Raw genomic sequence first — 14,408 nt, 5'->3', positions numbered from 1 at the left:
GTCCGTGGAAGAACATGTCAAGTTAACAAGACAACTACTGGGAAAACTGAGGGCACATCAGCTTTATGCTAAGCTGTCTAAATGTGAATTCCACAAGACAGAGTTAGATTACTTGGGCTTCCACATCTCCCATAAGGGTTTGAGTATGGACCCAGCCAAAGTTCAAGATGTGCTAGACTGGGAACCACCACAAACCCAAAAACAACTCCAGGGCTTCTTAGGCAGTTCATCCACAATTTTGCAATAAAGAGGTGAGGAGAAAACCGCAAAATCAAAATGCTGGGGGGAAAGCTAGAGTGGAGGTCCGAATATCAAAAAGCCTTTGAATAGTTAAAAGCCCTGTTCACGCTCAAGTGGACAAGCTTTTTGTGGTTCACTGTGATGCCACTGAGATGGCATATGGGGCCGTTATTTTACAGGCCAATGAAGGGGGAAAGTTGAGACCCTGTGCCTATCTCTCCAAAAAGTTCTCAGACACAGGAAAGAGATGGCACGTTTGGGGAAAGGAATAGTTAGCAGTCAGGGCATCATTTTTAATTTGGCAGTATTTTTTAGAAGGGGCCATGGTCCCCTTTGAGGTTTGAACTGATCATAAAAACCTTCAAGCATTGCAAACCCCCGAAAAGCTGAACGCTTAACAGCTCTGATGGCCACAGTTCTTTCACCAGTTCAACTTCATCCTTCACTTCCTCCCTGGCAATCAAAACTATTTGGCAGGTGCCCTGTCTAGGATACCAATGCCTGACTATTCCTCCCCAGGGAAGATGGGCTCCATTTTCTCCCAATAGCAGTTGAAGTTCTCAGATCCGTTCCTGGGTTCTGGTGGAAAGCACATTGTTGGCCAACCCAGTGGAACATCTCATAGGATTTGCTAAGGATTTCAGGGAGACTGCTGTTAAAGACCTGGTGCCAATCGCATAAATACCATTTGCTGCATAATTATCCGCTGAGATAAATTTCCTGAAAATGCAGAATGCAGGATGTAGAAGGTGATCTCACTACTAGACAATATTCTTGTTTACAGCCTTGGGAGCTCAGGTGATGAACATGGTAACCTATAGGAATTATAGCTAGATAGGGATCAACAAGACAAGGAACCTTCATTTCTTCAACTAAGAGATAGGAGCAGGAGAACCATATCTATCTCAGGATAGAAATGAATGATGCAGAACATCAAAGAGGGCAGGTTACCTTTGGAACTCTTATTAGTTTTTCTTCTGTATTTAACTTTAATGGTATAGAAGATATGAATAAGAAGAACTACTCACATTCCTAGCTTCAGCTTGGAATTTGCATAACATGACCTACCTGTGCATATGACACCGGCCACTCCAAAGGAAAAATATATTTCGGATGGATCGTCCTGCCATAATGCTGCTTTGCATTCCCTGAGGGAGATCTCTGTCCCAGTACAGTTAACATCATCCAGCCAGATAGAAGCACTTTTCTCTTCAGAAAGAAAATAGTGAGATGTCGACAGAGCAGTTCCACAGCCAAGGTACCTGCATACTACTTTGGCATCTTCTTTATCCCAGCCATTGTCTCTTATCATCCTCCACTGGCCATTGTGGAAGATCTCAACTCTGCCAGCACAGCGATCATGGCTATTAGACAATCTAATCTCTGAGAAAGGTAAAGAACAACAATGATTATTAGAATTTTCTGGTGCCAGCAGGGATAGAAAACATATTTACATATTTTTTCAAAATCTTTGAAAAGCATGCCTATTGAGCTCCAGGAAACCCAGATGAGAAGAATCCTGTACTGACAGGATTTTCAACACAGAAATATTACTTTCTATGCAAAATGCTGTATGTTTTCTAAGCAGAACATTAGTGTAGAATTTATGCAGAATATGTCCTGAGTTGTGAATAAACTATACAATTCTCCAAAAAAAAAAACAACATTTGAAGTGGGAAGAAAAATTATCCACTGCATCTCTTAGGGAAAAAAATGAATGAAAAACTGCCTCCCTAAAAGCAGATTTCTATCATTGGAACCTTCTCAAAATACTCCCACAGGGAGTACCAGTGGGGAAATCAGGAGACAAGCCTGCTCCCGCAACTAAGGCAGCATCAAGCAGGGCCACCAGCAAGCAAGCCACCAAGCAAGGCGTGGATGTTCTGGATGGAATCTCACAGAACCTTGCCAAGTTGGTCAACAGGATGGGTAAGTTGGAGGCCTTGGTCTTCTCAGAGGGAGGATCTGAGGCTGCATCCCAGCTTGTGGAGGAGCATCAGTGGGGGAGATGCAAGAGGACCAGGGAGAGCCCTAGGAGCAGCTCCACTGACCCAGGGTCCAGCACTGAGGACAGTGGTGCAGCAGAAACACAGCATATTCACCAGGGCAGCTTGGCACGCAAGAAGAAGCGCAGGTCTTCGAGACGATGCTGCCAATACACCTCCAACAGCGACTCTTTGGATGGTGAGTATGCCATGCAGACCTCGTGGATACGGATAATTACTGAAGAACGGCAGCTCTTGTGCCGGACCTTCCAGAGTGGGCACTTAGGAGCAGGACAGAATCGGCCACTCCTTCAGCAACCCTTTGTGGAGCCTGGGGAAAAACCACCACCCCGGCTCTGCCTGGCCCCTTTTTGGACGATGAGAATCCACCCGGTACGCATCTATCCCCACACCTTAGGAGCAAGATCCTGGCTATTATGTGGATGGCTTTACCCTCCTGAAACCTGAGGGGGAAGAGGGCAGGGAATCTCCTTCCAAAGGCAGATCCCACAAGAAGGGTAACGGCAGGCCTGCCGAGCACAGCTTTGTTAACTAGATGGCTGGTAGTCGGTGTTCACGGGGGTGGTAGCAGCAGCCTTCCCAGAGCATGTGTGGCACCTCATTAACCATCAAAATCAGGTCATGAGGGCCAGAAAGCTTGTGGACGAGGCAGCTACAATCGCCTATGACACTGCCTTCCACAAAAGGGCATCTCAGAGTGCCAGGGCCAGGTGGGACCTCACTAACCACGACATTTGGCTCACCGAGGTCAGGCCTAGCATCAAGAGCAAGCCCGAGGCAGTTAGATCAGATCAGGGGTGGGGCAAAAAGGAGTCCAGGCATACAGTTTGCTGGGAGTTTAATATGGGAAAATGTCATCAGGTCCGATGCCACTACAATCATGTGTGTGAATACTGTGCCGGGGGCCACACCAAGATGACTTGCAGTAAGCAGCCAGGTCCTTCTCAGCCCTTTTGAGCAGGCCAGGCTGGTGCACAGCCCTGGCATCAAGAAGGAAGTTGCTCATTCTAGCGGAGCCCCTGCAGGACAGGGTAAGTGAGCCCTCTGCCAGCCCATTCTCTCTTGCCAGCACCTCTGTTCAGCTTGCTCCCATGCTGCCTTGGCTCAAGGCTTACCCCACCAGGGTGGCTGCCACCTTCCTTCTTTCGGTTTCAGCATCCCTGCAGTAGGACCCCGTAAACCCTTCACCTCCGGCAATTTAAAATCGGCAGCTCAGCTGCCAGGGGTGCTCAACAATAAAATTGCCAAGGAACTAGCAGCGGGCAGAATTGAAGGGCCTTTCCAGGCCCCTTCATTAGATAATTTCAGAGTATCCCCGCTCGGTGTGGTTCCTAAGAAGGCTCCAGGCGAATTTCACCGGATCTATCACCTTTCGTACCCAAAAGGGGATTCTGTCAATGACACCATCACTGCTGAACTCTGCTCTGTTAAATATGCCTCTTTCAACCACGCAGTCAACTTGATACAGGTGAATGGTCTGTGAACCATTATGGCAAAATGCGACATACAGTCTGCCTTCAGACTTCTCCCGATACATTCCTCAGATTTCAATCTTTTGGGTTTTAAATTCAATGATCAATGGTACTTTGACAAGGCCATGCCCATGGGCTGTTCAGTCAGCTGCGTGGCCTTTGAGACTTTTAGCACCTTCCTTGAATGGGTTGCTAGGACGATGTCCTGCTCTAGGTTCATCACTCATTATTTGGATGATTTTCTTTTTGTCAGGAGGCTGGATTCCGGCGATTGTGCCCACTTGCTCAGAACGTTCAAGGCATTGGCCAAGGTTTTTGGTATCCCTCTGGCACAGGAAAAGACAGAGGGACCTTCCTCCTCCATTGTTTATCTGGGTATCCAGCTTGACTGTGTCAGGGGAGTGTCCTGCCTGCCAGCAGACAAACTCTCTTTGCTCTGGTCACGGATCAGAGAAGCAGCAGGTAAGCGAAAGGTGACGCTGAAGGAACTACAAACCCTCCTGGGCCACCTCAACTTTGCCTGTAAGGCAGTATCCCCAGGTAGACCCTTCTGCGCACGCCTTGCCCAGGCCACTGCGGGAGTGCATGCACCTCACCACAGGATCCAGGTGACACTTGGAATGCGAGAGGACCTCAAGGTATGGCTCCATTTTCTTGATAGGTATAATGAGGTGTCCATGTGGCAGTCCACATGGGAACCTGGGAGTGAGCTCCAGGTTTACTCAGACACGGCGGGCAGTATTGGCTTTGGGGTCTTCCTTCAAGGCCATTGGTGCGCTGCTAGGTGGCCTTCCAGCTGGGAAAAGGACAGCATTTTGCAAGAACTCACTTTCTTGGAATTCTTCCCTATACTCGTTGTGGTACGTATCTGGACCAACTTGTTCAGGAACAAGAGGGTCCATTTATGGTGCGACAAGCAAGTGGTGATCAGGGTAGTCAACAGACAATCCTCCAAGTTGCCCAGGATCATGAGGCTGGTCAGGCAGTTTGTCTTAATTTTCTTGAAAGCTAACATCTCTTTCTCAGCCCAGTATATTCCAGGCTTGAACAACGAGGTAGCAGATGCATTGTCCCATTTCCAGGAAGACAGATTTCAATCCCTGGCGCCAGACATGGATTTCCTGCCCACCAGCTTCCCTCAGGATCTGTGTGCTCTTGGAGATGAGAGGCTTGGACAAAATTGATGCAGTGCATTGCCCTGGCTACGCAGAAGGCCTACTACACTGCAATGGCCAAGTTCACGAAATTCAGACTTGGAGCTGCTTACGGCTCCAGGGGGCCAGTTTTGGAGGATCACTTCATTATGCACGAGAGGAGGTCCACGGTTTCTACTCATGCCATGCAGCTCCAGCTGGCTGGGATTGCTTTCTACTACAAGGCGGCTGTTTTTCAGGATTCCTGCCAAGCCTACAGGATCAGGAAACTCCTGAAGGGATGGAACAAGCAGTTACCTAGGCAGCCAAATTCCAGGTGCCCCCTGTCTTTCAGCACCCTCGACCGGGTCATCGCATCTCTCCGGAGGATCTGCTCGTCATGCTATAAAGTCAAGTTGTTTTCCGCGGCATTCACTACTACTTTCTTTGGGGCTCTCCATCTGGGGGAGGTGGTAGCTAACTCAAAAGCTGACTCCTCAGGCAGGGCCCTGCAGTTTAGGGATGTATCCATCCAGGGCAACTCCCTTGTCCTTCGGGTTCACAAGTCTAAGACAGACCAGGGTGGGAAAGGTGTTTCCCTCCATATCCAGGGGTTAGACTCAGGACATCTGTGCCTGGTCCGAGCCCTGTCTAGGTTCTTGGGTACCTGTGGCTCATCCCCAGGTCCACTGTTTATCCACCAGGATACGAGTCCCCTGACCAGATATCAGTTTATGGCCATCTTTCATTTAGCCTTTAAAGACCTGGGCCTCCCTTGGGAAGAATTCGGTGGGCACTCCTTCAGGAACAGGGCAGCTACTACAGCAGCAGTAGGGGATGTTCCTGTCGATGTCATTAAGACCTTGGGCTACTGGAAGTCTGCTGCTTACATGTCTTATGTTAGGCCAAGCCTTCTCATGGAGGCAAAGGGGACTGCCGGCTGTTCTCTTTCTCATCTTTACAGGGCTGTCCCAAAGGGCAAGATAGGAAATGGCACCAGTAAAGGGGCTCATGGATCAAGGCACAGCACCAGCAGGTCGACATGTGGCTGAAGCATTACTGAAACATGCGCTCATCTGGATTGGACCAGGAGGAACACCCAACCTAGCTTGGACTTATAGGCTTCTTTCTAGATAGCTTGGAATGTCAGCTCCCTTTGGGACTCATTACTTATGGACTGGGACTCTTCTTGGGTCAGGGTTTCGTGCCCCCTGTTTGGTTTTACTTATCCTTTCGTTCAGTTGTGGGCTGAAGGTGTTATTTTCTGTTTATTGATGGCAAGGAACCAGGGTTGGCAGCAAGGAGAGTGGGTGTCCCACCCCCTTTTTTGTGGCGTTAGGCATGGGCCCTGGATTTGGTTGGGCTCCCCCCCCATTGTAGGCAGGGGGAGTGCCCAGTTTGCCAGAGGTGCGGGGTAACACTGGCTCGGTCTTTTACCCGTCTGCACCCTGGTGTACTTGGTATTGGTCAGCATTGGGAGATGTGTTCCAGGACCCATGCATGGTGGCCAACCCTTTGTTACTGTTATCAATAAACAAGTTGTGGCCAGTTTTTTTACCCAACCACGTTTTTGTGTCTTCCTTGGTTTTGTGGTGGGAGGTTTGTTGCCCTACCCACGCAAAAGCAGCGCCCAACTTACCGGGTGCATACGTTGCAGGGTAGGGATGCCACCTCATGAAGATGGCGGCAGCAGGGGGCTTCTCCTTCCCAGAAACCCCCTACTCGTCGGGAAAATTTCCCGCCACTGAAGGGCAGGTGGCCTAGCAGCGGCCTGCCCCCCTCCTCTGGCCAATGGGCTGGGCCCACTGATTATTGACTGGGGTCGTCCTTTAAAGGCAACCCCTGGCTGGGCACAGGCACCGTGCCTGCTTCTTTTGGCCTTCCCTTCCCACCCTGCATTCAGTATTGTTTTGTTATCTTTCCGTCACAACTTCTAGGTTGGCATTAAGCATGGGCCCTGGATCTGATTGGGCTCCCACCCCCCTATTGTAGGTGAGGGGAGTGCTCGGTTTGCCAGATGTAACTCTGGCTCGGTCTTTTACTCGGCTGCACCCTGACGTGCTTGGTATTGGTCAGCATTGGACTGACTGATTTTAGATCCAGGACCCATGCATGGTGGCCAAACCTTTGTTACTGTCATCAATAAACAAGTTGTGGCCAGTTTTTTACCCAACCACGTGTTTGTGTCTTCCTTGGTTTTTTGGTGGGAGGTGTGTCGCCCTAACCAAGCAAAGAGAAACAAAAAAGAAAAGAAAAGAAATGTTTGTAGTTTAGACATATATGTATATGTTTTCATTCATAAGATCATTAGAGTCAAAATGATAGCAAAAAAAGGCAAAAGATGACATCTTGGCAACTTGACGCTATGCAGTTTCACAGTCTTATAATGATACAAGCTTACCTTCACATTCCACACTAGCATCTGTGCTGTGGTCACAGCTGTGTTCTTGCTGCTGTCCTTTGGGGCATTGCCATAATGATTTTTCTTTTCCTGTGCAGTTCATTCTCTCTAGCCAGATGGGACCAGTCCCTCTTCCAAAATGTGCTCTACCAGGTGCGGTTAAGGCTTTTCCACAGCCAAGTTCACTGCACACAACTTGGGCATCCTTTAAATCCCAGCCGGCATCACAAACAGTTCCCCACTTTTGATTGTGAAACAGCTCAACCCTTCCAGAACAGTCACTAGAGCCATTCATTAGGCGGAGCTCTGTTGTTACAGAAAATATACAATGTCATACATATCAGGGATTAACCTAAGGATCTCACAATAGGGGTAAAAAATCTTATGAAGGTACTTTTGGTGTAGGAGAAAAAGAAATCATATATACAAGATGGAACAAAGGTGCGGTCATCTTTATTGTTTATTTCCCCTTTCTCCCTCCCTGCCTTCATCTCTCATTCTCGTTATTCCTTTCTTTGTTTTTTTCCTTCTTTATCTTTATTCCTTTTCTCCCTTCCTAAACTACAACTCTCAGGATTTCATAGGATTTTTCCACTTAAAGTGGTAAATAATGCTATTTTTCCATTGAGTGATAAGATTGTGTATCTTGTAAAATGGATGATTTAAATGAAATGAAAAGCAACATGGGTGTGTATGAAAAGAACATGCCCATCTATGAAACTTTGTGTTCCTAGAGTGGAACTGTCTATGTAAAATAATAAACCTTCACAAGAAGAGTAACTGGACAAACTAAAATTTTAATATAGAAAATATGTAAAGCTCCATGATTATCAGCTTAGATAAATTTCCTGAAAATGCAGGATGGTGAATGTAGAAGGTGGTCTGGCTACTAGACAATATTTTTGCTTATAGCCTTGGGAGCTCAGGTGATGAACATGGAAAAGTGTAGGAACTATAGCTAGATAGAAATCAACAAGACAAGGAACCTTCATTTCTTCAACTAAGAGATAGGAGCAGGAGAACCATGTCTACCTCAGGATAGAAATGAATGATGCAGAACGTTAAAGAGAGAAGGTTACCTTTGGAACTCTTATCAGTTTTTATTCTGTATCTCACTTAAATAGTATATAAGATATTGTAATGAAGTACGAATTTTGGTTTACAGATGTTATGTTTAATTGTGGGTTTATGTTTTAAAAGGGTAAGTATTACAGTTATTGCATCTCAGCACTCAGAGGCTGGTTGCCATGGAGAAGTAGGCGGAGCCAACTGCCGTTTAGTTGAAGAAGTGCAGAGTTTAAAAAAGAGAGTCAGTCTGTGCTCTGATGAGGCACAGGGAAGATTGATTCCAGATTGATGGGATCAAGGAGACTCAATGGTTCATTTTGAGTTGGTTTTAAATAAGTTTGGTGGCTTATTTAATGTAGTCTATGTCCTGGTAAGGAACAGAGAATCTGTGATAGTATATCACAGGGGTGACTGTGGTTTAAAGTCACTGGAAATTCCAAGTTTCAGACTTTGGGAACCAATCCCAGCTGGACTCACAGAGATCCATTGAAGTAACGGTTTAAAAGTAGCAGAGGAAGAAATTTTAACTACTTTAAGTAAAAGAAGGGACACTTTAGAAAGTTGATTCATCTCATTCTAGTATTGTAACTGTTAATAAGAATTCCTCTAAGTGAAAAACAACATTGTAACCACCAAGCTTGTGCCTGAATAAACTTGTTATTGTTCTTCCAACATCTAAGCCTCTGTCGCATATATTCTAACTCAAGTTATGCTACCCTTTAAAATAAAAGGTCCCCTCCCTGAGTCTTTGGTGGTTGAATCTTTCCACATTGGTGTCAGTCGTTCATAGTCCTTTACAAATTGGTGTCAGTCGTTATTAGCTTTCTTTACAATTGTTGGCAGCAGTGGGATAAAAAGATTCCCCCTGCCTGAAAGAACCTTAGATGTTCATAGCTCCTTACAGATATGAATAAGAAGAACCCCTCACATTCTGTCTTGAGATTAGAATTTGATTACATGACTTACCTTCACATATGACACTAGCAACATGACTTACCTGTGCATATGACACCAGCCACTCCATAGGACCAAAATATTCTGTCTGGATCATACTGCCATAATTTTGCTTTGCATTCCCTGAGGGAGATCTCTGTCCCAGTACAGTTAAAACCATCCAGCCAAATGGAAGCAGTTTCCACTTCAGAAACGGAATACTGTAATGTAGACAGAGCAGTTCCACAACCAAGATACCTGCACACCACTCTGGCATCTTCTATATCCCAGTCATTGTGACCTACCATCTTCCATTGTTTCTCCTGTATCATCTCAACTTTTCCAGCACAGTGATCATGGCCATCAGATAATCTAATATCTGAGAAAGATGAAGAACAATAATAAGTATTTCCTTTGCTAGTAGGAAATATTTACAAATATTCCCAATCATGGTTGATAAACATGTTTTTAGGTGTCAGTAAGCCCAGATGAGGATTGACCTGCACTGGCATAATTTCCTGTGCAGAACTATTATTTTCTATGCAAAAAGCTATTCTCTGCACAAAAATGATGTTTTCTGGGGGAAACGATAGAGTCGAATTTATACAGAACAAATCCCAAGTTTTGAGTAAACTTTTAAAACTTTTAAAATTCCATCCTGGAAGTATCTCATTAAACATTATATGCTTTTAGCTTTCCCCTCTCTTCTTTGATTCTATGATTGGCTTGAAATTGATTTTTGTGCATGGCAGTGTCAGGTGAATTGCAGTACATGGGAGCCTGCACTGAAATTTTAATAGGCCCTGGAGGGGCATTTCACTAATCTGCCAGGCCCATTAAAGCGATTTTATTTTTACATGTAATTTAAGGTTCCAAAATTTCAGCTGTGCTTCCTAGAAGATGAGGAACATTGGAAGAGAAAAAATGAACCATCCCTCTTCTATTCGGGAAAACCACAATCAAAGCACCCCTGACAGATGGCCATCCAGGCTCTGTTTAAAAGCCTCCAAAGAAGTTGCTTCCACTCTGGGGCAAAGAATTCCACTGTTGAACAGCTCTTACAGCCAGGATGTTCTTCCTAATGTTCAGGTGGAATCTCCTTTCCTGTCATTTGAACCTATTTGTATGCTGGACATCAAATTGCTGCCAGTTGTGAGGCCACCCTGAGTCCCCTTTGGGATGAGAAGGGTGGGATACAAGTATAGGAAATAAAATTTCTCCAAGTCCTAGTGTCCAGAGCAGCTCAACCCTGCCCCCCATGGTAGCAACCAAGCGTGCCTCCTCCACGCCGCCTGTTCTTGATATGATAGTTGTGGAGTGGTCAAGCATTTCTGTGTTCTGAAATAATATGCTTGTCCAGGTTGGTTCATCAAGTGCTCTGCTATGGCTGATTTCTCTGGCTGAGTGAGTCTGCAGTGCCTTTCATGTTCTTTGACTCGTGTTTGGGCCATGCTGCTGCGTTTGGTGGTCCCTCTGTAGACTTGTCCACAGCTGCATGGTATACGGTAGACTCGTGCAGAGGTGAGAGGATCCCTCTTGTCCTTCGCTGACCGTAGCATTTGTTGGATTTTCTTTGTGGGTCTGTAGATAGTTTGTAGGTTGTGTTTCTTCATCAGTTTGCCTATGCGGTCAGTGCTTCCCTTGATGTATGGTAAGAACACCTTTCCTCTGGGTGGATCTTTGTTTTTACTCTCCTGGCTTGTTCTTGGCCTTGCAGCTCTTCTGATGTCCATGGTGGAGTCTCCATTGGCCTGTAGAGCCCAGTTTAGGTGCTTCCATTCACCTTGGAGGAGGTGGGCTTCACATATCTGGTTTGCACTGTGTGTCAGGGATTTGATTGTGCTTCTTTTTTGACTTGGGTGATTGTTGGAGTTTTTATGAAGGTATCTATCTGTGTGTGTAGGTTTTCTGTAAACTATGTAGCCCAATTGTTGATTGGGTTTGTGGATGACCAGAACATATAGAAATGGCAGTTTTCCTTCCTTTTCCTTTTCCATGGTGAACTGGATGTTTGGGTGGATGCTGTTGAGGTGGTCCAGGAACTTGCTGAGTTCCTCTTCCCCATGGCTCCAAATGGTGAAGGTGTCATCAACATATCTGAACCATACAGTTGACTTTTTTGGTGCTGTTCCTAGGGCTTGTTTTTCAAAGGGTTGCATATAGAAATTTGCTACTACTGGGCTGAGAGGGCTCCCCATGGCCACTCCATCTCTTTTTTCATAGAATCCATTGTCCCACTGAAAGTAGCTAGTGGTGAGAAAATGGTGAAACAAGACTGTGACGTCACAGCCCTGTTTCACCATTGTCTCACCAGTAGCTACTTTCAGTAGTAGCAAACCCGAACTGTTTCAGGGCACCACAGTTCAAAAGCGATATTAACTTTAAGCTGGAAGGTGTCCAGAGGAGAGCAACTAAAATGATCAAAGGTCTGGAGACATGAATCCCTATACGTAGCATCTTAAAGAGCTGGGTCTGTTTAGCCTGCAGAAGTTGAGAGGAGACATGATTGCCATGTTTAATTTTTTAAAAAATTATTTTTATGTACATAACCAAATGAACCTTCTTCTCCCTTGGACCGCGCCAGGACTGGAAAGGTGAGTGGCAGGCCCTGGAGGGAGGGGTCCCACGTGGGGATTGGCCTCTGAGGTGCAGGGCCTTGGCCTCTTCTGGGCTTCGCCCCTCTTCTCATCTCAACCCTGCCCCCCAATAATCAAGCTCTTTTTGGGTAGTGGCATGGCTTTTCTGGGCTAATGGTAGCAACCAAGCGGCAACGCAGTGTTTTGGCGACGTTACGCAGCTGCAGGAAGGGGTTGAGGACGCAAGTGGAAAACTTTTGTAGGGGAGAAGTTTCCAAGCTCATTCATAAATACTGTAAATAAATAAATAAATAAATAATCGCTTTGATAAGTACCTAGATTTGAATGACGACTATGTTGAGAAGAGGTATTTGGGTGTGGCTTTCAACTGTATATGGTAAATGTTTTCTCCTATACTTTGGTAATTTTTAATTCCAAAACATAATCTACTTTCTGGATAGCCCTCGTATAAGAGAGTTGTGTGATAAAGCTTTGCGTTTAGATTCTTTTCAACAGACAGACTTCCACGAGCCAGATGCTGGTATTTTTGTCAATACATGTTTGTGGACAGTATAAATAGTACATTGGTGTAGGAGGTGTTGGAGCTACACTATCCAAAGGTCTCCTGGAGACTCAATGCGGCTGCCTAGCCTCACCAAACTGACGGCCCCTGTTTATATGACATGAAAACATTATGTCTAGGCTATATATGAAATAAAAAATTACAATTAAAACCAATAATTAAAATAAGAATCATTACAAACATCAATTAAAATCATGTCATCTGAAACATAATCCATGGCCATTCCATTTGTCAATCACGTTGTTTCATAGTTACATATTGCACTGCTCCAATTACTTGTCAAAAGTTTGGTCCCAAAGCCATGTCTTGAATTTTTCCTGAAGGTCAGGAGAGAGGAAACAGATTTGATTTCACTGGGAAGGGAGTTTTATAGTCGAGGGGCCACCACCAATCGTCCCCACCAATCGCACCTCTTATTAATTTTTATTCTGTATCTTACTTTAATAGTATAGAAGATATGAATAAGAAGAACTTCTCACATTCCTGGCTTCAGCTTGGAATTTGCATAACATGACCTACCTGCGCATATGACACCGGCCACTCCATCGGACAAATATATTTCGTGTGGACCATCCTGCCATACTTTTGCTTTGCATTCCCTGAGGGAGATCTCTGTCCCAGTACAGTTTAAACCTTCCAGCCAGATGGAAGCAGTTTTCTCTCCAGAAAGAAAATGATGAGATATCGACAGAGCAGTTCCACAGCCAAGATACCGGCATACTACTCTGGCATCTTCTATATCCCAGTCTTTGTTTCTTACTGTCCTCCATTGGCCCTTGTGGAAGATCTCAACTCTCCCAGCACAGCTGCCATTATCAGACAATCTCATTTCTGAGAAAGATAAAGGACAACAATAATTATTAGCATGTCTGGTTCCAGCAGAGATAGAAAGTATATTTACATTTTTTCAAAATGGTTGAAAAACATGTTTATTAAGCTTCAGGAAACCCAGATGGGAAGAATCCTGTACTGACAGGATTTTCAGTGCAGAAATATTACTTTCTATGCAAAAAGCTGTATGTTTTCTGAGCAAATGTTACTGTAGAATTTATGCAGAATATGTCCTGAGTTGTGAATGAACTACACAATTCTCCAAAACACATTTGTAGTGGGAAGAAAAAGTATCCATTGCACGTCTTAGGGGAAAAAATGCCTCCCTAAAAACAGATTTCCATCATTGGAACCTTCTCAAAATACTCCCACAGCACCTGTAACTAGCACTCTGTGCTCTGAATACTAGTGCAAAAAAAGTGAGATGGGGAGAGAAGTCTACAAATTAACCTCATTTGAATGGGCATAGATTATCAGAAAATGAACCTTTGAGAACATTATAACTACTACATAAAACAATAAAGCACATCAACAGAATTAAAACCAGGACAATAATAATAGACTGGGCCACAGCAACGCGTGGCTGGGTACAGCTAGTAATAATAATAAAATTTTATTTATACCCCATCACCATCTCCCATAGGGACTCAGGCGGCTTACAAAATAGCACACGATGGTGCCATACAACACATACAAAGTAACACATCCACATATAAGAGTAGTAGAGTTGGATGTCACCTGCGTACAGATGGCACCGAACTCCAAAACTTCTGATGAGCTTTCTCTGTGTTGGAACACAGGCGCCTTAAAGAGCCACACACACAATACTCAGTCTTAACAAAAGATTTATTGCAACTAAAAACAGGCTCAGAGACACTTAACTGCAGTGTCTCTGACCAAAACTCAAAGTTTTAGCCCAAACTGGGCTCAAAAAGGAGAACGGAAAATAGTCCAGATTAAATGGATGGATAATCCGGATTAAAATGCAGTCAATGGAATTGGCAGCCAAACAGTGCTGTAACAGGCTTCCTGGAAGACAGCGCTGCACACAGAAAGTAAACAAAACCAGTCAAAGTTCAAAAAACAGCAGAACAGAAAGTCCAAACTAACGTCGTCTTCAAGTTTACACAAGCCGCAGTCGAGTCAAACCAGGAGCCAGGAACAG

General features: G+C 45.0%; 1 protein-coding gene across 1 annotated transcript in view; it reads right to left on the bottom strand.

Annotated features, from left to right (window-relative positions):
* LOC100553407 (deleted in malignant brain tumors 1 protein) overlaps nucleotides 1–14,408 on the bottom strand; it is a 126,964-nt gene that overhangs the window by 95,020 nt on the left and 17,536 nt on the right. Inside the window, exons 5-8 of the mRNA XM_062974299.1 lie at nucleotides 12,932–13,243; nucleotides 9,318–9,632; nucleotides 7,253–7,558; nucleotides 1,309–1,623 (exon numbers count right to left, since the gene is read on the bottom strand). Coding sequence (XP_062830369.1) covers nucleotides 1,309–1,623; nucleotides 7,253–7,558; nucleotides 9,318–9,632; nucleotides 12,932–13,243 — 1,248 coding nt within the window. The remainder of the gene's footprint in view (nucleotides 1–1,308; nucleotides 1,624–7,252; nucleotides 7,559–9,317; nucleotides 9,633–12,931; nucleotides 13,244–14,408) is intronic.

The sequence above is a fragment of the Anolis carolinensis genome, chromosome 2, assembly GCF_035594765.1.
Source record: "Anolis carolinensis isolate JA03-04 chromosome 2, rAnoCar3.1.pri, whole genome shotgun sequence".
Classification (NCBI taxonomy): Eukaryota; Metazoa; Chordata; class Lepidosauria; order Squamata; family Dactyloidae; genus Anolis; species Anolis carolinensis.
Note: the sequence above shows the minus strand (reverse complement) of the source record. Positions and strands in the feature narration are given on the sequence as shown.